Source organism: Diabrotica virgifera, chromosome 4 (genome assembly GCF_917563875.1).
Source record: "Diabrotica virgifera virgifera chromosome 4, PGI_DIABVI_V3a".
In the NCBI taxonomy this organism is placed as follows: Eukaryota; Metazoa; Arthropoda; class Insecta; order Coleoptera; family Chrysomelidae; genus Diabrotica; species Diabrotica virgifera.
Window position 1 is genome coordinate 172,325,923 of NC_065446.1, and position 25,647 is coordinate 172,351,569.

General features: G+C 32.1%; 2 protein-coding genes across 17 annotated transcripts in view; both read right to left on the reverse strand.

Moving 5' to 3' along the window:
* Window positions 1–25,647, reverse strand: part of LOC126883236 (zinc finger protein 83-like) — a 139,782-nt gene that overhangs the window by 80,449 nt on the left and 33,686 nt on the right. The window lies entirely within an intron of this gene.
* On the reverse strand, window positions 21,977–23,451 carry LOC126883239 (uncharacterized). The gene is made up of 2 exons (XM_050648535.1): window positions 22,477–23,451; window positions 21,977–22,412 (listed from the first exon to the last, which is right to left on the reverse strand). Exons 1-2 carry the CDS (start codon window positions 22,735–22,737, stop codon window positions 22,236–22,238), a joined length of 438 nt encoding a protein of 145 aa, XP_050504492.1. The 5' UTR covers window positions 22,738–23,451; the 3' UTR covers window positions 21,977–22,235.

Sequence of the window (25,647 nt, forward strand, 5' to 3'; positions counted from 1 at the left end):
GTTCCAAATTTTTAACCTGTTTCCCAATTAAAACTTCCCCTGTTCCAGTGTTCCCAAAGATCAAAGTTTGTCCGACTAGACACTTCCGCCTTCATCTTAATTGTAAGATTTTATACCTTTTTTGTCTTGGAGTTATATGACTCTACCAGATGTAATACGTTCGTATTAGTAGGGGAGACAGGTGTGCTAAATTTGCAGTTACTCAAGCGTTATGGATACCTATTGGATTGTGAAAATTAAGTCCGAAAACCAAAAAAACTTAAGTTAAGTTTTCCATTTTACTGGAGACTTTCCATTTTTTTATTTTAAATTCCAAAAATCATTTTTTCCGATTACAGTGCCATCTATCCATAATTCGAAAAAATGTCTCGAATAAAAGTTACTTATGTTTACCTAAGAAATCCAAATCTGCAATAAAAAAAATGGGGTATCCTATTTTAATGTTTTAAAGTAACCCCCCACCCCACCACCGAGGGTGGTCGTGTTTGATGTCATTTGATAGATTTTTAAAAAATATTGAACACGTAGTTTTCAGTTTTTCGATCTGAAGTTCATTTCCGACGATCAAAGTTGTGAAACTTTGTGACTCATCCATTTCCTTACGGATCCGCTCAAATCGCAAGATTTTTTAAATATACTGCATGTACTTAACTTACCTTATCTTAATCTGATGCAGTGGCGTACTGATAGATCAGCGGGCCCTGGTTCCAGTTGGGATGCGGGCCCCCGCCCAAAACATTCAATATAAATCATCATATATCATAAAATATTTCATAAAAACTCAAACTAATTTATAGTCCATTTACTCACGGTTTTTGCTGTCAATTTTAAAGAACTGCTCGGATTGAGATGCAATTTGGCATACACAAAGCTAACATGTCAAGTGACCCCTGGCTTATATGATCTGTAAGTTTTACCGCTTCAAAGTACTCAATTTTAAAAACAATTTGGCTTTAAATTAACAAAAAAATTAATACTTTTGAAAAAAAATTGTTTTTTCAAAATAACTCAACTTCAAAATTCTCAACTACCTAGTATAAAAAATATAGGTTTTGCTATTGTGAATATTTTGGACTTTTTGTTTTCCTGACGACAAAAATTGGTTATGTCTGTTCAAATTTTGCATACACTTGTGATTAGTGACTCGTTTAAGCCATTTTGACTACAGCCTTTTCAAAAATAAGCACTTTGAACCAACGAATCTTACATATCTTATAAACAATAAAGTAAAGTAATTTGTGAAGCGGTAACGATTAATATCATTTCGGATGCTAATTAGAAGGTTATTTTGACGACTTTCTTTACCAACCAAAAAAAAGATACTAACATTATTTTGATCGAAATTTACTTACTTTTGATGTTAGAAACTTAAAAAACAACAATAGGCTATTAAAACAGTAAATTAATATTAATCCTATCGTTCTTCATACTCGCATGATTGATCACTTTACGCCAGCCGTTTTTATAAATAATGAAACTCAAAAACTTTCTACATCCAAAATTACAGTCATAATTAAAAACATTAATACCGGAAAACTAACACAGCATTTAAAAAATGAACATTGGAATAGAATTTATATGAACAAAATAGATTCTCAAATTGCATAATATGATACATTTATAAATAAGTTAAATAATTTCATACAAACCTCTAGGGAGATAAAACGGTTAAATAAAAAAAAACCTTGGATAACGGTAGGGCTGATATATTTTATCAAACGACGAGAATTTCTTAAAAAGAAATTAGTGACTAGTTATCCTTACCACTATTGTCTATATTTAGAATTTAATTTAAATTTTTAAGAATCACCTACATACCTATATAAAAGTACAGGCTGAATGATGACGGTTCTATAAGTACCAGTATCGACCCTATTGTATTGGGAGTATTGCAATAAAACTTGCAATGCATATTTACAACTTTGTAGTAAACCGACATCTTATTCATGAATCGTGCTAATATACAAGTGTTTGAGTTATCACGTGTAGGCAGGCCCTGGCGGTTAGTCTTTATCAGTTGAAACATGTTTGGAAAGCAGGTAAATAAAATGTGTAGGGAACCTTACAACAGCATTCCCTGTATTTCAATAAAAAAATTTGTTTTCAAAATTTTTGAGCAATAATTATTCTTCGTTTTTACCTACACAAGTACCTACACAAAAATGAAAATCTGTTAAGCAGTTACATTTCTTATCTGTGTACTTGTGTAATTCAAATGTCCCTATCAAATTAGAAACAAAAGAAGCAAAAAGCGCATTAAAGCGGGCCCCACGGGGCCCGGGCCCTGGTCCCGCGGAACCATGCTCAGTACGCCACTGATCTGATGATTTCGAGATTTTGTAATAATAAATTCTTTCGGACCCTCATTAACGAAATCTCCTGTAGTTAGAGTCCATATATGGTAGGGGTACATTTACAGGGTACAATGTTTCTCCCCATGTGATATTCTGACGTGCTCGAGAAACTGCAGAAATCCCCGCTTGGGCTCCCCTACCTAATATAAAAGTAATTGCTTAAGGTCTAGTTAATTATTATATTTTAATTAATTTTATTAACAGAATTATTAATTTTTTAAAATTTTATAATTATCAAGTTAATGTTAAATATTTTTAATAACACAGAATTAATATCTACTAAATAAAAATAAAAGAAAAAATAATAATATTAACATTGTTTTACTCACAAAATGACGCAAATTGCTCTGTAGCTCCCCCTGGTGAGTATGTTTGGTACAAATAGATAAAAAATGAATTCCTCGTGTCAAAAACTACTAAAATACACTTTTTCGTAAAAAAATGTCTAAAATTTGTACACAATCACCCACAATCTACATCAGTAGTCAGAAAATGACAACTTCTGATGTTCATAAAATTGCATTGTAGCGCCCCCTGGTGAGTGTTTTTGGTAGAAATACATATCAAAAATGGATTACTCGTCTCAAAAACTACTAAAATACACTTTTTCGTAAAAAAATATTTAAAATTTGTGCAGAATCACCCGCAATCTACATCAGTAGTCATAAAACCGTCGCCTTAGTACTATAACTCGATAACTCCAAAATTGACGTTTTTGAGATAACTAGTGCACAAGATGTATTTTATTTGCCTCCATTTTGTGTAAAAACTTGATAACTCACATCAAACAGGTTAAGTATTTATTTATGATTGACGAAAGTTGATAAAACTCAAATGCCACTAATATTCAGTGCTAAAACTTGACAAGATAAGTTATCAAGCTATTATTTAATCGAAATAATCGTGAATACGACATACACTGAATGCTATAACTAGATAACTCGATTTATATAGTTTTAGCACGTGTTTCTCTGAAACCATTGAACTTGGCAAATAATTGCTATCTGTTTATTCGGTTCATTTTAATGCAAGAATTCGAGAATTGTTAGCAGATCTGGCAACCCCCGTGGCAGAGGGCTAATTTTCAACAAAATAATGTTTAAAATATTAGTTGTGTTAAAAAGTTCACTTATATGCGACTTAGCACAACATGCGACATTATCAAATGTTAACATTATGGTAGTGCTGAAAGTTGATAACTTTAATTTTTCATGTTTTTTTCCATATTGGAAAACAAATTTACACCATATTCCTAAATAGATCAGTTGCCAAAAAGTTAAGGAACAGTATTTTAGAGCCGCAGAGTGAATTCCGTATTTACCAACATCATGGTAGCAGCACAAATATCTTTAAAATCTTTAAACTCGTTTATCTCAAAACTACTAATTTCGAGTTATCAAGTTATAGTATTAAGGCGACGAATGACAAATTCTGATATTCATAAAATTGCATTGTAGTGCCCCCTGGTGAGTGTTTTTGGTAGAAATACATATCAAAAATGGATTGCTCGTCTCAAAAACTACTAAAATACACTTTTGCGTAAAAAATGTTTAAAAGTCCACAATCAAACGCTATGTATATCAGAAGTCATAAAATGACAACTTCTGATAATCATAAAATTGCAATGTAGCGCAACCTGGTGGGTGTTTTTGGTACAAATAGATATCAAAAATGGATTCCTCGTCTCAAAAGCTATTAAAATACACTTTTCCGTAAAAAAAGTTTAAAACTTGTCCACAATCAACTGCAATGTAGATCAGAAGTCACAAAATGACAATTTCTAATATTCATATAATTGTATTGTAGCGCCCCCTAGTGAGTGTTTTTGGCAGAAAAACGTATTAAATTTAAATTTCTCGTCTCAAGAAATACTAAAATTCACTTTTCCGTAAACAAAGTTTAAAACTTGTCCACAATTAACCGCAATGAACATCAGTAGTCATAAAATGACAACTCCTGACGTTCACAAAATTGCATTGTAGCGCCCCCTGGTGAGTAATTTTGGTAAAAATAGATATCAAAAATGGATTCCTCGTCTCAAAAGCTACTAAAATAAACTTTTCCGTAATAAAAAAAGTTGAAATTTTGTCCACAATCAACCTCAATGTACATCAGAAGTCGTAAAATGACGAGTTCTGATGTAGCTCAAAACTAAAATGAAAAATGTGGCGCCTCGAAATTCATCAGATACCTATGGTGTAATGTTTTTTTTTTCACAGAATTCATTGTAGAATCAGAAACTGATTGTGACCCGATGACTTTTTTTTTTTGTCATACAAATTACTCCGCTCTAATATGTATATACCGTATGCGTTACAAACTTAAAAGAGTTTTGTGAGACAACTGACATTGAGTACCTACAAAAAATTAGTGAAAAATGGGAATACAAGATTTCTGTCTTTATTACCAGCTGTGGAAAGGATCCTGCAGCTACACGAATGCCTGAAATCTTATTTTCTTGCTCAAATAAACTGCCCTCTCGCATTGAGACAGTTTTTCACAACAGAAATTGGAGCACTTTACTTGTGGTTTGTGCTCGGACAGTTAAATGTATTCAACAAAACCATTGACTCTATGGAGAAGACTAACTCAACTGCGACAGATGTAGGTATGGAGTTGACAAAGTGAAAAACTAAACTTCAAAACAGGATGGAAAACAAATTTCTACAAGCAGCTAAACAACTCTTAAATAAATTGAAAGATTCCATAACTGTCGAAAATTTCATCAGTGATGTTCACGCTTTTTATGAGTTGCATTTCATATTTAGAATTGTGGGAAAAGAGCTTCGACAGAGCCGAAGACCTTTGAGTAGATCATGAAAAATTAACTTAACTGGAGTGAAATCGAAAATGTAGCAGAAAATATAAATACAATTCTAAAACCTCAATCGAAAACCCAAATACTAATTGACGAGCTATTTGATGAGGTGTTATTGGCAAAATACTTCTTCGAAAATTCTAATGAAGTGTGAAAAATTTTCTTACTCCGAGAAATGTGTCCAGCTTTTCACCCATTTTCACAAGCAGTATAATGAAGTGCCAATTTAAAAAAAATGTGGAGTTTGCTATAAAAAAGTTTGCACAGATAAAAATAATGTGGTCTTACGATCATGGGAGGAAGGAAGACTACGTTGTGGAAGCCTTGCTTACGTGCAAACTCAAGAAGATGGCATGCATTGAATTTTATGACAAAATATCTGAAGAAATACAAGCACAAAAAAAATATCTGAAGAAATTTCACTCTAGTGAAAAATATTAAGAAAGCGTCAGCGAATAATAAAACTGTACAAATATTTAGTATTGTTTGTATTAATTGTACCTAATTTATTTGTTTTCTTTTTATAAAAAATATATACACATTCTTTATTAATATATGTTTTCAGTTCTTAATAATTTTGATTGCATTTCAAATATGAAAAACACAAATTAAGCGAAAAACAAAACGAAAATGAGCCTCTTCCTTTTGCCGGTTTGGCCGTTCGTAATTATGGTAAGCCTACCCATGAAGGATCACATCAATCACTTATTTTGCATTTGCTATCTTTTTCTATAACAAGCGTTTGTTATTTATAGAAAAAGACAGCAAATACAAAATAAGTGATTGATGTGATCGTTCATGGGTATTCTTTCATTTTTCCGACTGTATATTACAGTTAATCTTAGGTGGTCCCCAATAGACGCTGTAGTCTGCGTACATCGTCACGCCGTTGGAAAATTGTTCATTTTCGTTACTTTTAATAAATTTTGAAGGACAAAAACTATCTTACAACCAAAGATAGTTTAAATAGAGTACATAATTCTAAAACAATTCAAATTACGGGGTGAATTGAAGTGAACACTGACTTAACCGGTTGTCTCCAATAGACGCCGTAGGCTGCGTACAGCGTGTATTGGAGACCATAGTCTTAGGTAAGTACAGTCGGAAAAATGAAAGAATACCCATGAACGATCACATCAATCACATATTTTGTATTTGCTGTTTTTTTTTCAAGAGAGATAGATTATTAATAATCTGAATAATATGTGATTGATGTGATCATTCATGGGTATTCTTTCATTTTTCCGACTGTATATTAAATTTTTCCATTTCAATAACAATATTCATAATAATTCCTTTTTTCTACGACCGTTTAATAATATGCTCATTATTCGCTATTTTTGAATAGATAATAACACCCATTACTTTACCCGTGAGTAATAGTTCATTACTCACGTGCTGAAGTTACGTTCAACTGGCGAACATTTAATATTAGTCTTATATAAACTGCAAATAAAATTACTTACTTAGTTTATTTAGGTAACACAATATTTATTATTGTAATGTATATCAATAATTACCTTCGAAAAATTTTTAAAGGATTTTTAACTGTAACAATGCGTTAGTATATTTTTTACTTTTATACCTTGTTTACTATTATGAATTTTGACGTTTACTATTTTCAATGACAGTGACATTAGCGTATTTGGTGTGTTTATTGGAATTTAAAACTTATATTGTTGATGGATTCGACCGTTACTTGATGGAAGTTCATTTTATCTCACAATAAAACACTGAAAACTTTTGTTTTCTATACTTCCACAAAATTTATTATTTACAACTATGTGACTACAGCTGTTTCGGCAGAGTGCCTTTCTCAAGTGCCGAAGAGAAAGGCACTCTGCCGAAACAGCTGTAGTCACATAGTTGTAAATAATAAATTTTGTGGAAGTATAGAAAACAACAGTTTTCAGTGTTTTATTGTGAGAACTTATATTGTGTCTATTTTATAAAGTTATCTTGTGTTATATATTCTAAATATATTATAACATATTATAGATAGTTATATTATTATATTATATATAGTTAAATATAAATGTGCATTATAACTTTTTAAAAATACGTCCACGCACCGGTAATAGCCATTTCCTATTTATTACAATGACAGTAGGTACAATAATTTTTCGGAAATGAAAATAATTTGAATTGACTGTTTCTTATTGTGTCTTTTACAATACATAATTAAGACAGCATTGCTAATTAATAGTAAACAACCAATTATTCAGCTTTGTTATAATGTTTTACTAATTAAAATAAAAAAGGTCGTAGAAAAAGTATAGTATTCTATTTGCATGCAATGACTATTACTCTCTGAAGAATTACGACACTCGCCTACGGCTCGTGTCGCAAATTTCATCATCGTGAGTAATAGCCATCATTACATGCTCGTTGAATAATATACTATTATTTTTTGTTTTACATTTTATTTGTGTAATTAATTATTCATATTGGGAACTTATTGAACGTCTGGGAACGATAGTGAATAAGAAGTTGTTAAATGTTTTGTTGGTTGCATATGAGTTAGCTTAGAAGTTTCGGGCCAGGCACTACTTTGCAACCAGGGCTGCGCCAAGGCTTTCAAAATTTTAGGCGCCCCTTTGTAAGTAGTTATTTTTCAACATAGTGAATCGGTATACGGTATACATACAAACTATTTTTATGTGTTAGTAATGAGATAATTTAAAAAAACACTAGATTTTGAAATAAATCTTATATGTAACAGCAGGTAGAATTGTAGGAACATTAAGAGGCTACATCAGCACGTCATCAATATTTTTTTTCGAAAGTTCTGCGAATTTTTAACAGTGCGGCAACAGTGCGTCGGCTACTATGACTATAAAGTCAATTTTGATTATTATTAGTACATAATTTAAATTTACAAAATAGCTTTGTGCGCCTTATTAACAAATTGCTTTATCACATCTTGTGTGTCTAGTTATTTAGCAAATCTGATTTGACTGAAATATGTAATAGCCAAATTTTGAAGCTGTTCTTGTGACATTGATGATCTTAAATAATTTTTAATTATTTTAATTTTGAAAAAGATCTTTCTGCTGTGGCCACTGAAACGGGTATTGTTAATAATATTCACAATGTTATTAGTATTAGGAAATGCAATAAATATTAGTAAAAATAATTTATTTTTATTAATATTTAATGTCTCAATTGGAGATGATAATATTATCTCTGATTTTAATTGAAAATTTTGCAGAAATTTTAATTCATTAAATAATTCGGTACCGTTAATACCACGTTCATATTTATTCTTGTTTTTTAAAACGCTTTCAAGATTTGTGCAATATTGGAATTGCCCTTCTTCTGAATAGTGCGAAAATTTTGAGAGGTCATTTAAAAAATTAAAGTTATGTGAAAACTGTGGTTACATAGTCAATCTCTAGATTGAATGCTCATATCTAATACAGCAAAAAAGCAATCAACTTTGAAACGTAATTCTCTGTTTCATAAAATATGACCTGGTCATCATTTCCATAAGTGAATTGTTTTTTATTTTATTTTTTGGCCTTAATACTCCGGTAGGCTCAAAATTAGCCTCAACACATCTGGAGAATAAGCAACTTCTTAGCATCGACTAATGACCAATAAATCAGAAAACTTTGATTTGAACTTTTTTAAAAAATTCGTTAATATATTTAAACTTGCATTACGTACGCATCTAAGGCAATGTGCCTCACGGAAAAAGATGAAGAAAAATTGAGAATATTCGAAAGGAAAATCCTCGGATTATGGGCCCGATAAGAACGGACAACGGAGAAATGAGAAGAATGAACCATGAACTAAGAGACATAATGAATGGAGAATTTGTATTTATATTTATTAAAGCGTAGAGACTGAGATGGCTGGGACACATAGAGAGAAGGAAAAACAACCCACTGATTAAGAAGATCACCAGATGGAAACCAGAAACTGAAAGACCAAGGGGACGACCCAGAGAGAGATGAGAAGACCAGGTTATGGGAGATATCAAAATTCTGGAAGTGAGAAACTGGAGGGAACTATGCACATATCGAAATGAGTGGAAGAAAATTGTAACGAAAGCCAAGTCATACAACAAACTTTGACAACACACAAGTGGAATGCGGAGTGATTCACCGCAATATGCGAATCAGAGAGCTCTAAGTAAGAGCGGCAAACATTCCACCCGGAATGAAAAGCCCTGATGATGATGATTTAACAAGCATGAGGAATGTCTAAAATCTTATGTTTGTAATATTTGACTTGAAATATGTATAGTACATACTTAAAATATTATACTACAAAGTTAATATGCCAATGAATTCAAAATTTTTAATCTTTTTTCCTATAGCGGTAGCTACATTTTTTGCAACACTGCGTTTCAGTTAAACCAGAATTTAAATTCACGAATAGAATGCAAACAAATGAACTGTTCAACACGGATGGAATGGGCATGAAGCGAATTTAACGCGGCCAGGATGAGAGAGCAATAGCCACGGAAAGAGGGAAGATGATCGCCATCTTTCGTAAACAAACAAATTGATAGTGATAGTCAGGGTTACCAGATTGGGGTATTTGCCTACCATTTTGGAGTAATTTAAAAGCGTCTATGGGATTTTTTCTAAGCAGAAATGGTTGGGGGAGAGTTATGGAAGATTTTAAGGAGTCATGGAAAATTAAATTTGCGAATGTACATAGAACTGTATATTATACTCTCATATAGGACCTCTCATCATCGAAGAAGATAGGACCTATGAATTATTTCCAGGGCCCCCTGTTGATAAGTAGTATAATTTTGGTTTACTGTTCTCTACATTTGACTACTAATTTATTAACATGTGGAAAACATTTTAATTTGGGGGATTTGAGCTTAATTTGAGGGAATTACAATTTCTAAGTGGGGGATTTATAAAATCACATCTGGCAACTCTGGTCATTATGATAATATCCAACCAATGAAGAAGTCAAATTTTGCCTTGCAAGCTCTGTCTCTCTCTAGGACCTCTCTCTTGTATGTTGACCGCAATCTCGCTTCACTATTTGAATGGGACGGGGCCATTCCATCCGTGTTGACAGTTCATTGATGCAAACCGAAATTTGCTCCTGTTGACTAAAATCGGGTGTACGTGTATAGCCAAGGATAACAGAAAAATATTTATACTTTTTAACTCTATTCAAAATTTACTCCTAACTCAGTGCCTATAACATTTATTATTTCATTTTGAATTTTATCCCCTAAATAATGGGACATTGTTTTATAGTCACTCGCATTCACTTGCACTCTTTTAGTATCTTCAATTATCACTGGGTCACGCCATATCTGGATATCATTTTAATACATTTTAAAAAATGCAATTATTTCTTTTCGAATAATTTATTATTTGTACCACGAAAAGCTAGATTTTGAAAACAAAAATTTCGGCACGTACCGGCGCCTGAAGGCATCGCCCCTCTTTATCCTTATGGACGGCGCGGCCTTGTTTGCAACCCTACTTGATTATTATGAAACTGCAAACTTTCTTTCGTTTCCAAATATTTTAATTCTGCTTCTTGTACAATATTGAAAACCTTCGACTTAACTTCAATTTGAAGTGCCGGTGGGAATGATTGTGCTGTGTCAGCCATCGCAATGAAAAATTGTCTCAAAATATTGCCTCCTGAATTGGCATTAGCAGCAACTGTCGATTCCAAATATCTTTCAAGAACACTAGCAACTGAATCGGTAGGTTGTATAATCTGGGGCTGTTTTCTTTTTTTCGGAATGGAAGTACGTGTTCTTCGCCGTATTGTTGTACCTGTTGATAATAGGGAACTTGCATAAAATTTTAAATTGGAAAAAATGTTATAAATCACAACAGAACATAATTTAAAACATGTATCAAAGATAAAAAAGTTGTTTTTGTATTCTGTTTGGCCCCTAAAGACGATTCTAAATTCAAATTAAAGCAACTAGCCTAAAACGCATCGTGACGTCATACGGTTAATGTTTACATTCTGCACCAACAAAGCAAACAAAATTGTATATTACGCCAGTCAATGGGGGCAAGAATAGGATATTACCTCCGAATTCTATCCTACTGCATGGATTTTAATGAAATTTTGGGCCTAGCCTCTACTTATTTCCTAATTCAAAGTCTACCCAATAACGATGTGCGCTTTTATCTTGTGGGTGGTTCCCACCATTTCTCGGGGGGTGGAAAATTTTTTATTTAAAATAACCATGGAAGTCGCTAGAGAACCTAATTCTAAGCAAAAACTGTTTTATAATATTTTTTTAAACTCGATACTTTTTGAGTTATTCGCAGTTGAAATTGGCCATTTTCATTGAAAAATGACACCTTTGCGGACGGTTTTTTTGCGAATACCCTAAAAACTATGCATATAACGAAAAAACTATATAAAATATTTTTGTAGCTTATAAAAAAGCAAAGAGATTCGTTTCTTCATAAATCTTCTACTTATAACATATAAAAAGAGATATGGTAGGTGAGAAGAATTTGTTTTTTTGGTGCATGCTCAAATCGGTGTATTTAAAAAAAAATAACTTGAAATAACAGAGAAACGGTTGATTTTACGTGTATAATGATACTTTTGAATGAACACCTTTTGTAGTGCTTAAAAATACCGTTAAAACGAGCAATATTAAATGTCGATCACATTCCAACTAAGCGAGATATGCTGCAAAAAAGTTGATGGCTAATGTATTTTAAGAAAAAATGAGAAGTATATCTAACCCCTCATCCGTCAGAATCTAAATGCATCGTTTTCCTTCTACATTACTTTTTATTATAGTGTTGTTTCTATGGTCAAAAAGTTGGACGGGTTTAAAATGAATGGTTTTTGAAAAAAATAAGATCAAATTATAGAGCACATTTTTAAATTTTCTTAAAAATCTTCCTTTTTCTCCATGTAACTTAAAAATGATAAGAGATACAGTAATGAAAAATAAAAACAAAATTTTTATCTAAAAAGACCCTACATTTTTGTGCAATATCTTTTTTTCGTATCTCTTATCATTTTCGAGTTACATGGAGAAAAAGGAAGATTTTTAAGAAAATTTAAAAATGCGCTCTATAATTTTATTTTATTTTTTTTTTCAAAAACCGTTCATTTTAAACCCGTCCAACTTTTTGGACATGGTAATAACACTACAATAAAAAGTATTGTAAAAGGAAAACGATGTATTTAAATTCTGACGGATGAAGGGTTAAATATACTTCTCATTCTCAGCTTATCTCGCTCAGTTTGAATGTAATTGACATTTAATATTACTCATTTTAAAGGTCTATTCAAGAACTACAAAAGGTATTAGTACCATTATACACGTAAAATCTATCGTTTCTCTGTTATTTCAGGTTAAATACACCGATTTGAGTATGCACCAAAAAAACAAACTCTTCTCACCTACCATATCTCTCTTTGTATTATAACTAGAAGATTTATGAAGGAACGAATGTCTTTGCTTTTTTATAAGCTACAAAAATGTTTTATATATTTTTTTCGTTAGATGCATAGTTTTTAGGGCATTCGCAAAAAACCGTCCGCAAAGGTGTCATTTTTCCATGAAAATGGACAATATTCAACCACGCATAACTCAAAAATTATTGAGTTGTCAAAAAAAAATTATAGAACAGTTTTTGCTTAGAATTTGGTTCTCTAGCCATTTCCGTGGCTATTTTAACCAAAAAATTTCCCACCCCAAGAAGGGGTGGGAGCCACCCCCACGATAAAAGCACACATCGGCATAGGGTAGACTTTGTTTCTCGATCTATTCCCTACTTACTTGAAAATATGAAGTAAATCGATGTAGTAGGATGGAATTAGGAGCCAAATACCCTCATTGACTGCCCTATATAATTTTAAATTAGACATTATAAACGTCAGTAGAAAATAGAGCTATGTGACGTCACAAGTGTTTTTGATCGTTTGAACTATTTTAAATACATAGAAAACTTGTACTTTTACAAAATGGCACTAAACAACACTTATAATGTTTTATTTTATTTTCCAAAGTAAACCTTCTTTCCTTTCCTTCAAAAACTGTATCAAAATGCAATCTCAACAAACTAGTATATATTATTACAATGACATACGATAAACGGCATTAGAATATAAATATTTTTCCCTTAAACCGCGACGATGAGTTGGCGAAATACCCAAGTAGGCGAAGGCCAATAAACTAAACAACAAGAAGAAGAAGAATAAACCTAATAAATAAAGTACAACTATGTGACGTCACGGGTCGTTTGAACTATGTATTTTAAATCACAGAAGATTTTAAATTTGTACTACTTCTAAGTTATTATGAGTTTTTGAAGCGTGAAACTTTGGAAATCTTATTTTTAAACAAAACTGAACATTATTATGTAAAAAAAATGTGCAAGTTCCCTATTGTAGGTGTTAGTTCCCGAAATTTCAGTTTCACTTCAATGTGATTTAAATTTCGATATAAATCATGTTTTTTTTTGTTAATATTGATTAAAATTTCATTTACATAATATTTGCAATCCTATGACACAATAACGTCGACATAATTAATACTTTAATTAAAATAATAGTGCCGCTTCATTTTTAACTTCAAATATCTTAAAAAATAATGACTTTATATCGTTACGAATGAAAAGTATATTATTTACATAGAAAGTATTGGAGAATCGAAAAATTGCGCTACAATATGTAGTAAACTTGCCAGTCTCTGCTAGTAGCCAGAAACGTCTATCTAACATAATTTAGTAGGGAGTACAGTACCTAAACTTTCAGAGAAGTATGACAAGCATATTCCAAGTAGCACAATAAAAACATTTTAGTTTTATTTAAGGTTTATAAAGGTTTTATTGTGGTAAATAAGAAGATAACGGGTTTAAAGTTACCTTGTAGATATACTGCCAGAACTTTAAAACTGTTAAGCATTTGTCACTAGTTTTAAAGTATCTAATAAGAGTATCAAATAAGACTAATAATAATCATAAATAATATATAACAGCGGTTCTCAATTTGTGGTACATCTCATTATTTGCTGTGGTACACAAGACACAAAAAAAAATTAAAATAGTAGTGCTTCGTAAGTCTTGATATTACAATCTAAAAATATAGGTGGTACCAAAAATAATAAAAAGAACTGTAGGTGGTACATGACTCAAAAAGTTTGAGAGCCCCTGATGTATAATATATAAAATTAATTATTAATCTTAATAGAAAATTTGTCTTATTGTAGTTTTAAATTGGTTTATTCTCAGTTCATTTTTGTTGGCTCATTTTGAGTATATGGTTTATTAAATCTACAGAAAACTAGTTTATTGCTTTTATTATTTATATACAAAAGTAGTTATGGTCTAAAGTTAGTTTTTGTGTTCAAACTGCAGACTACATTCCTCAATGCAGCTATGACACCGCTTATTTACTCTTTTGCAGGTTTTATCCAAGAATTCTGGGTTGTTGAGGATTGCATCGGATTCCTCTTGAATTATTGTTTTCAAATGTTTGGTAATCTTGTAGGAACATGTCTATTTGGATAGTTCATGCCAGTTCATGGTGAATTCATTGAATATCGTCCGGTAAACTGGATGATAACGCAGATACGAAGTCAACAGACAAATTCGTTCTTCTATAGTAGTATACTTTACAACGACACGTGCCACACTCCTCATCTCTTATCCCACTTATTCGGCAAGGCAAGCATTGTTGCCGCCTCCCCACTATTTTTACAGCGTTAGCTGACTTATGCCCACCCCTGCATTCAGAGTGAGTTTTATTTATGTAATTATCTCGGAAACGGCTTGCACAATTTTTTATAGATTTTGGTGGATAAGGGTTTTCGAATGCGGCCGATATTATAGCGGTAATTACATTGTTGTAAGATCTAATGAACTTTCTTATTTCAAATGGAACACCCTATATATTTTTTACGTTTTGAGGTCCTTAAGAAATACTGATTATTTTTCATGTTATATTCTCTATACGCTATATATACCTAAATGCCATAATTTTGAAGTTATTGCTACATTTATTAAAAAAAATTTAAACAAATTATAAAAATCAATTTTTTCGGCCGGGGTAGACATTATTTTAGGTTCTTTGGATCATTGGGAATAGATTGTGGAAAATGTCTTTTGTAATTTTTCTCTAAAGTTAATCGTTTTCGAGTTATAAACAATTAAAAACTGAAAAAAAACCGAAAAATGGCAATTTTTAAGGTTTAAAAAACACGTTCAAAAAATATAATTTTAGAAATTACGAAGTACCTCAATTCAAGCTCAAAACCTTCTTATATCAGCTCCCCATAAAAATTTTTGGCACCTTTTATTCTAAAACATTGTTTTTTAATTGTCAATGAAGCGCATAAAAGAAGACGGGCGATCGGGCTGCATTAACAACTAAAAAACAATGTTTTAAAAGAAAATAAGCCCGGTTGGCAACGTTGCTTGGCTAGATAAACAAGTTCGGAAATTTACTGTGAATAAATCGCGAAAATTCTTAAAACTGAGGTGAAAATAAAATTTAAACACCATACCAAGTCGTATCTAAAGCATAGGCGTAACCAGGATGATCCTAAGGGGGGGGGGGGGTTACATCTACCTGAAAGGGGGGGGGGGGTTACAACTACTGGAAATATCTGAGGGATATGATGTTAAGCGTATAGAGCTGAAAGTACATCCCAATGGGGGGGGGGGTTACAACCCCCAAAACCCCCCCCTGGTTACGCCTATGATCTAAAGACAACAGCGAAGTGTACAATCAAAATTCGGAGTGAAACAAACATTTTTAAGTGAATAAAACCTGCAGAGCCAGTGCTGGTCAAAAAAACAAGGTTAGCTATAAATAAACAAAACAATCAATTATTGCATTCGATAAGAAGGTAACTGCTAAACAATTTTTGGCGGTGTTGCCAAATCTGAAAAAAGCACTAAGAAATGGGGAAGAAAGAAATAAATACCCTTTTAAATAGGCCAGTCTAAGAAGGGCAAAAATCTCCGCGAGGTTGAATCGGATTTTTGCACTTACCGCAGACAGCCAAATTAAACGTGTGTAAAAAAATATATTTAGTATATCAAATAGTATCAAAATTCATAAAAGATTTGCGAGAAAAATTGGACAGAATGGAAACAAGGGATACGAGGATAGAGCAAAAATTGGATGGAACCCAAGAAGAGCTTAAAGAATTAAGAAATCAAAACCAGGAGCTGAAAAGAGAAAATATGCTACTAAAGCAAGAAATGAGTGAAATAAGAGCAGAAAATAAACAAATGAAAGCTGAAATTAAAGAAGTGCGAGAAGAAATGGAAACGCTAAGCAAACTAAAATTTAAGGAGGCAGTGCCAAAAAGACTAAGCGACCTAGAGGATAGAACGGAACGAGAGGAGAAAAAGAAAATTGAGAAAAACCTAATAGTCAGGGGAATTAAAATAGGAGAAGAAAATGTAAAAGAAGATCTAGAAAATTTACTAAAAATAAAACTCAACGTTGAAGCTAAAATAGAACAAACAGAGATAATTAGACCAAGAAATTCACAGCCGTTCATAATAGCAAAATTGGAAAATATACAAGATAAAAAGAAAATAATGGAACAAAAGAAAATCCTCAAAGGTACAAAAATATTTATCGACGAACAAAGAACCTATGAAGAACGAAGAATACACAGGCAAGTAAAGAAAAGAGCAGAGGTGGAAAAGGAATCAGGGAAGAAAGTGAAGATGGGCTTCAAAAAATTATGGATAGACGATCAACTTTGGGAATGGAATAACATAATAAAAGACTTAAAGCTGAAGTGTACTGGAAACAACAGAGAAAATCCAAAAAACTTAAAGAATCAAACCGAAGGATAGTGGAAACAGACCCGGCTAAGGAAATGGATAATGATAATAATAAAACAATGTACAAGAAAAAGAGGAATAAAATTAACATGAATAAAAGAGCTAAACCCATTAAAATTGGATCATGGAATATCCAGACAATGCTAAAAGTAGGAAAAATGCAGGAAATTGCTTTAGAAATGGAAAAATACGAACTAGAAATACTAGCACTACAGGAGATACGATGGAAAAATGAAGGAACAGTTAAGAAGAAAAACTTTACTATGTATTACTCAGGAGAAGACAAACAGGGAAAAAATGGAACAGCTTTTATGGTGAGCAAAAGAATGAGAGAAAAAGTTATACATTTCAAAGCTATTAATGGAAGAATCTCCTACATCAGAATCGAAAATAAACAAGCCAATATATCTTTAGTTAACTGCTACGCACCTACCGAGGAAGCAGACCAACAAGATAAAATGGAATTCTATGAACTTTTAGAAGAAACCTGCGAAAATATTCCTAGGAACGATATCTTAACAATACTGGGAGATTTTAACGCGCAAGTGGGAAAAGAGAGCTACAACCAAAATGTAGCAGGTAAAGAAACGACCCACAATGTCACAAACGATAACGGGGCAAAAGTTTGCAATCTGGCAGCAGCAACAAATACCTACATCGTCAGTACGAAATTTATTCATAAAAGGGAACACAAGATAACCTGGATGTTACCAGGGAGATCAGATGGCAACCAAATAGATCATGTTTTGATTTCGAAAAAATGGACAAAGATAATACAAGATGTGAGATCCTTTAGAGGAGCAAACGCTGACACTGACCACATACTCTTAATAGCCAAAATGAAGATGAAAATCATCAAAGCTAATAACAAAGTAGGAAAAAGAAGGAAGTGGAACTTAACCAAATTAAAAGTGCAACAAACAAAACAAGAGTATTCAGAGGAATTAGTACAAAAACTAAAGAGGTATGATGGCACGAACGTAGAAGAGGAATGGAAAAATATAAAAATGAGCATCATAGAGGCTGCGGAGCAAACCATAGGACCTCAAGAAAATAAAAAAACTAAAGAATGGTTTGACGAAGAATGTCGATACCAAAGTCAACTGAAAACGCTGGCAGGAAACAAATGGCTTGAAAATAGCGGACAAGAGGAAAGAGAACAATACCAGAAAGAAAAGAGAGAAGCGGCCAAACTTTATAAAAGAAAGAAAGAGATATGGATCTCAGATCAGATGCAAGAGATTGAAACAAATAATAGAGACAACAAAAAATTGTTTGAATATATAAAACAACACTATAATGGTAACAAAGTGACCAGCAAAATAAGCAAAAAAGATTGGGAAAATCATTTTTAAGATATAAATACAAGCAACCAAGCAATCGACACAGAAAAAGAAGATATAACAGATAACCGAGATGAAGAAGAAGATGCACCTACCTACCAAGAATTTATAAGAAGTAGTAAAACAACTAAAATCTGACAAAACTCCAGGACCAGATGAGATTAACAATGAACTTATTGCAAATGGAGGAGATGACCTTCTAAACCGTATATATAAATTAATGGTCAGTATATGGGAAAGGGAATACATGCCTGAAGAATGGAAGAAAGGACTCATTATACCAGTTTTTAAAAAAGGAGACCCAACGCTTTGCAGCAATTATAGAGCAATTACGCTATTAAATACAACATATAAGATCATGACAACAATTATAAGAAATCGGCTAACCAGATACACAGAAAAAAACTTAGGACCATATCAACAGGGATTTAGAAAAGGGAGATCAACAATTGATGCAATCCACGTTTTAACGCAAACAATCGAAAAAAGTTACGAACATGGCATAGAATTGCACATATTGTTTATTGATTTCCAGCAGGCTTTCGACAGCATCTGCAGAAAACAGCTATTAAAAGAAATGAAAAATATGAATATACCTGCAAAATTAATAAGATTGACCAGAATGACAATGATGGACACAATAGCAAAGGTCAAAACAGTGGATGGTGAAACGAAGAATATCAACATAGAACACGGGGTAAGACAAGGTGACAGCCTATCGACAACGCTCTTTAATATAGCCTTGGAGGGAGTAATTAGAAACACAGGGCTAACAAAAAAGACAATAATCCAAAGTTCTACACAAATAATAGGGTATGCAGACGACCTAGGGTTGATAGCCCGTGACAAGAGAAGTCTAGAAGATGCACTGCTAACATTGACAAGAGAGGCAAAAATCAGGGGGTTAATAATTAATCAGAAAAAAACAAAATACTTAATAAGTACGAGAAATCAAGACCAAGTAAATAGAATAAAAGAGATAAGAATAAGTGATAATGTATTCCAAAGGGTTGACTGCTTTAAATACTTAGGAGTGATAGTAGATGGTCAAAACAGAAGAAGCATAGAGATAAATGAAAGAGTTAAAGCAGGGAATAGGGCATTCTGGAAATACCACAAGTTACTTAAAGATAAAAACCTAAGCAAGAAAACAAAGACAAAGATATATAGAGCGGCAATTAGACCAGTAATCACTTATGGAGCAGAAGCAATGTGCCTTACAAAAAAAGATGAAGAAAAACTGAGAATAATAGAAAGAAAAATTATTAGAAGAATACATGGCCCAATCGAAACAGATCAAGGAGAAATACGAATTCTGATGAATCACGAAATAAGAAATCTAATGGAAGGAGAAGATATAGTGAGATTCATTAAAGCACAAAGGCTAAAATGGTTTGGCCACATCCAACGAAGAGAAGCAGATGCACTAATTAGGCAGATAACAAATTGGACGCCAGTAATAAACAGACCTAGAGGAAGACCGAAGATAAGATGGGAAGACCAACTGCGAGAGGATATATCCAATATGGAAATTACAGGCTGGAGAGAAAAAATACAGAATAGGAAAGAATGGAAACAGATTACAGAAAAAGCAAAAAACCACGAAAATCTATAAAGGATAATGAAGAGGAATTATGCGGACCTATACTCTATACTAGAGTGACCGGTATATATATATATATATATATATATATATATATATATATATCTCGGAAACGGCTTGCACAATTTTTTATAGATTTTGGTGGGTAAGGGTTTTCGAATGCGGCCGATATTATAGTGGTAATTACATTGTTGTAAGATCTAATGAACTTTCTTATTTCAAATGGAACACCCTATATATTTTTTACGTTTTGAGGTCCTTAAGAAATACTGATTATTTTTCATGTTATATTCTCTATACGCTATATATACCTAAATGCCATAATTTCGAAGTTATTGCTACATTTATTAAAAAAAATTTAAACAAATTATAAAAATCAATTTTTTCGGCCGGGGTAGACATTATTTTAGGTTCTTTGGATCATTGGGAATAGATTGTGGAAAATGTCTTTTGTAATTTTTCTCTAAAGTTAATCGTTTTCGAGTTATAAACAATTAAAAACTGAAAAAAAAAACGAAAAATGGAAATTTTTAAGGTTTAAAAAACACGTTCAAAAAATATAATTTTAGAAATTACGAAGTACCTAAATTCAAGCTCAAACCTTCTTATATCAGCTCCCCATAAAAATGTTTGGCACCTTTTATTCTAAAACATTGTTTTTTAATTGTCAATGAAGCGCATATAAGAAGACGGGCATTAACAACTAAAAAACAATGTTTTAAAAGAAAATAAGCCCAAATTACTTATCGGTAGCTGATAAAATACGGTTTGAAATTGAATTTAGGCACTTCGTAGTTAATATTTTTTACTTGTGTTTTTGAGCCTTGAAAATTGTCATTTTTGGAATTTTTTCAGTTTTAAATTGTTTATAACTCGAAAACGATTAACTTTAGAGAAAAATTACAAAAGATCTTTTTTGTTACCAATGATCCAAAGACCCTAAAATAATGTATACCCAGGCCGAAAAAATTGATATTTATAATTTGTCACTTTTTTTTATTAAATGTAGCAACAACTCCGAAATTATGGCATTTGGGTATTGGGAATATACTCTGGGCTAATTAGCAAAATACAAGGAAAAGTTATTTACCAGCAATTTTATTGCTGGAATCGAATCATATGATTCTATATATTAATAATATAGGTATGCAAAGTCCGCAGATAGTGTGCTTCTTTTTTTATAAACAAAATGGCGCCCGAAAATCGTGTTTTTTTTCAATTTTTGCTCTATAACTCCAAAGATTTTAACTTTACACCAAAAACACTCATATAAAAATTCACCGTAATTAAATTCTGCATAGAGACGTGTTTTTCCCGATTTACTTCGACGAAAATTTTCCCCGAAAAATGCGGGTTTCTCCAACAAAATATTTAATTTTCAACTAAAATTTTAGGTAAGTAATTGTTTATCAATAATTAAATAACCTGGTAATATAAAAGCCGTTTTCGTATAGATCATAATTCCAGAAGCCGATGGAAATTGAATTCATAGTTTAGCAACAATTGAATTGTCAATTAAAACTTACGGTCGCTATAATAACCACAATAATTATGATGTATAAGAAATAAAATAATTCATATCTTTCATATCTTTCAAATACTCATAACATATATTATTATAATAACAACTATCGATATTAAAAATAGCAAAATTCCGATCAAAAACGCTGGACGGAAGGGCCGCCCGAGAACTTTATCGTACCGATCTATTATCGATATCGTACTAGATACTGGCATTCTATTAAAATAACAAAGTTACTCGTTATTTTGATATTTTAGAGATACCTTGTATACTTGAAAATATTTTATGGTTCTACGCATAGTGATTTAACCAATAAAAAACGGTACCGTTTTTTTTTTAAAAAACCGTTTTTTATTGCAAAAAAAAACGAAGCCTTCGTTTTTTTTGTTTTTTTTTCGTTTTTTTTTTATTTTGATTTTTTAAGTGGGTACAGTTTATTTAATGACAAAAACATATAATAAATATAATATTCTGTATAATTTTATAACAAAATAAGTATTATTTCGTTTCATAATTAATTTCGTATAAATCCTTTAAATAAAAAGACCATGGGTATAAACAAAATAAGAAGAGTTTATTCGTTAACTTGCAAAATCAAAGCAAAAATAAGTAATAAAAATTTATCAAATAAAAAAAACAACGTCTTAATGATTGAAAAGGTTCAATTAATTAACCGAATCCCTTAAATGAACACTGATCCGTCCCGTCGCTATCTGCATTTTCTTCAGACTCTGAAGCTTCCTCTTCATCACTTTCAAAGACAGACTCCGACTGATCTGAATTGGATATTATCATTGGTTCCGGTTCAGATTCTAATGCAGGATTGACTGTGAAGCTAGGATAGCTGCAATTGTGTCCTCATTCCATAGAAAAGCCTTTTTGAATAGTCCTTCTTTTGCAATAAAATTGACAACGTCAGCTAAGACGGCTGCTTCATCGACATCTGGCATCTTCTGTGCTACCTTGTATATGACTTCTGTCGCATCAGTCTACATTAAATAAAAAAATTAATAGAAATATAACTAAAACCCACTATAACCTAAAAAAAATTACCATCTCATCTGAGCTAAGTTCGCAGCCACGATATTTTGGATCCAAAAGGTTAGCTACAAAATGAACACTATAAATAGCAAACTTCTTCCGATTTTCAAAAATTGCCCTTGTATCTGCTTCCTCTTTGGATAACAATGGACTTTTAGTGACATTTTCTAATGAGGTGTTAACCATTTTTTTAAATAAATGCAGACATTTTGAAATCGTTGGTGTGTCACCTTCTACAGAGGTAATTGTGTTAGCAATTGGTTCCAGAAGCATAATGTATCCTTGTACCCGGTCCCAAAATATATCGCTTAGAGCATTTTTTTAAAGATGGGTGTTTGCTTACTGTCTTTTCAACTTCTTCATTGATAGCCATCCTTTTTATTATTTGTTTGTTAGCAAGCAATGATTGTAGACAAAGAACTAATGATCCCCATCTGGTAGGCACTGGGAGTTTAAGACTGCAACTTATTTTTAATTCGTTTTTTTTTCCTTTACCCACGCAGATAATATGTGGCTTTGTCGGATGGCCTTTGTAAGGGCAACATCCTCGGCAGTAAACGATTTCAGACTTGTTAAATTTAGCACTAAATATTATTATATATATAGTTATTTAAATAAGCACTAAACACAAATATTTCCGGCACAAGGCAAGTAAATCACAAAATAACAACAGAACACCTGCAAAAGCTAATCGGTAATTCCCCGGTTTTCTCAGCGCCAACGAATACGAGCGTCCTGCTAAATTTCGGTGATTCCCCAAAAGCAACGACGTAAAAAAATAATAGATAAAGGCAGTAAGGGTTTAATGTTTCAATATTTTTTAAAAAGGAACGTCAAACACTGAGTTTCTAGATGTTTTGGATATAATATTGAAATATTGGGTGATTTTTAGGCTTACAAACAACTCCTAATATTGATATTGTTAATATTACGTTGAGAAACTAATAAAAAACAATTAAAAACAAAAAAAACACGTTTTTTATTGTTTTTTTTTTCGTTTTTTTTTAGAATTAAAAAAAAAAACACGTTTTTTTACATCACTATCTACGCATCATTAATTCATGCATTTGAGAAAATGTTCGATGCCATATTTCGGGGACATACTATAAATTATTGCATAAATCAATAGAATATTAGTCATACTTTCATTTCAAATTAGCTCATTTTTCAGAAAAATTAATAGTTTACAATATTTGCATTTTCATTCTATTTCTATTACGCCAGTCAATGCGCGAGAGTAAGAACAAGATATTACCTCCGAATTCTATCCTACTGCATCGATTTTAAAGCAATTTTGGGAGTAGCCCAATCTCCTAATTCAAAGTCTATCCTATATACTATGGCGCTTTTATCATGGGGGCGGTTCCCACCACTTCTCGGGGGTAGAACATTTTTATTTTCAAATTACATGGAGAAAAAGGAAAATTTTTAAGAAAATTTAAAAATGCGCTCTATAATTTGATCTTATTTTTTTTCAAAAACCTTTCATTTTAAATCCGTCCAACTTGTTGAAAGTAGAAATAACACTATATTAAAAGGTATTGCAGAAGAAAAACGATGCATTTAAATTCTGGTGGATGAGGGGTTAAATATATGTACTTATTATGTATGTACCTACGTATTTTTCCTTAAAGTACATTAGTCATATATTTTTTTGCACCATATCTCGCTTAGCTTGAATGTAACCGACATTTAACGGTGCTCGTTTTAAAGGCCTTTTCAAACACTACAAAAGGCGTTGGTAGCATTATACACCTAAAACCTACCGTTCTTCTGTTATTTCAAGTTAAATACACCAATTTGATCAAGCACCAAAAAACAAACTCTTTTCACCTACCATATCTCTTTTTGTATTAAAAATAGAAGATTTACGAAGGAACGAATCTCTCTGTTATTTATAATCTAAAAAATGTTTTATATAGTGTTTTTAGTTCGATGCATAGTTTTTAAGGTATTCACAAAAAACCGTCCGAAAAGGTGTCATTTTTCAATGAAAATGGCCAGTTTTCAACTACGCATAACTCAAAAAGTATTGAATTCTCAAAAAAAAAGTATAGACCAGTTTTTGCTTACAAATATGTTCTCTAGCCATTTCCGTGGTTATTTTGACCAACAAATTTTCCACTCCCTTGAAGGGGTGGGAACCGCCTCAAGATAAAAGAGCCATAGTATATAGGGTAGATTTTGTGTCTTTAGCTACTTTCTACATACTGTGAAAATATCAAGTACATCGATGTAGTAGGATGGAATTCGGAGCCAAATACCCTCATTGACTGCCCCATAATAATGCTCTGCTATGATCGCGTGAGAGAGGACACACACAAGATTATAGCAAAATTTCTATTTACTCTAACTTTTTGAGTTTTGAGCTACAGCAACGACTTTTATATCATTGGAAAGGTAATTTTGCATTCTTTCAAAATATGTAAAAATATACAGGGCGGATCTAAAAAATTAAGATTTTTTTTCATTTTAGGTTCAACCGGAAGCCATATTTTGGGTAAAATTTATTGTGATATAAAGATAAATTGTAATAGATAATAATAAAGTACCATATATGTCTGCCAAATTTCAAATTTTAGTTTCTATTACAGAGGAAGTTACGGGCTTTTGAACATTTTTTTATAAAAAATTCATAACTACCCTCCTATGAGGAGTTTAAAATTCTGACTACCGTCATTCAATTTACCGATAGGATATCAAAAATATATAAAAAAATAAACAAATTCCTTGGAGCCATTTTTAAGAAAATCTAGTTCAAAGTTATGTCAAATTTTGACCCCTTAAATATAGGCAACCCATAACTTTTTCTGAAAAACGATATTCTCCTTATAGCCCCATCTTTAGGCTATATAACGACTTTTTCAAATTAAACTTATCTTAAACAAGTTTTTAGATAGGCAAGGAAATGTATCGGGTGGGCGGTCCGCCATATTGGCCGCCATTTTGAATTTGGAAATGTCAAATTCCGTAGTTATATTTACCTATCGATGAGCTAACTTTGAGTTAAATTTCATTCGTTTCGGTCAAAATTTGCAAAAATGGGCCCCAAATAGCCCCCCCCCCATTTCGGCCCCCCTTTGAGAGGTTTTTTTAAAGCTTAGTTTCTCGACAAAATTCTCTTAAACTTACTCATACCGAATTTCATCGAAATCGGTCCAGTAGTTTTTGCTGCGCGGTGGC

Coding starts and splice junctions, on each gene's coding strand:
- LOC126883239 (XM_050648535.1), bottom strand. CDS start 22,737: ATGCTTCTGGAACCAATTGCTAACACAATTACCTCTGTAGAAGGTGAC. Junction 22,413..22,476: donor AACTTAGCTCAGATGAGATG/GTAATTTTTTTT, acceptor TATTTAATGTAG/ACTGATGCGACAGAAGTCAT.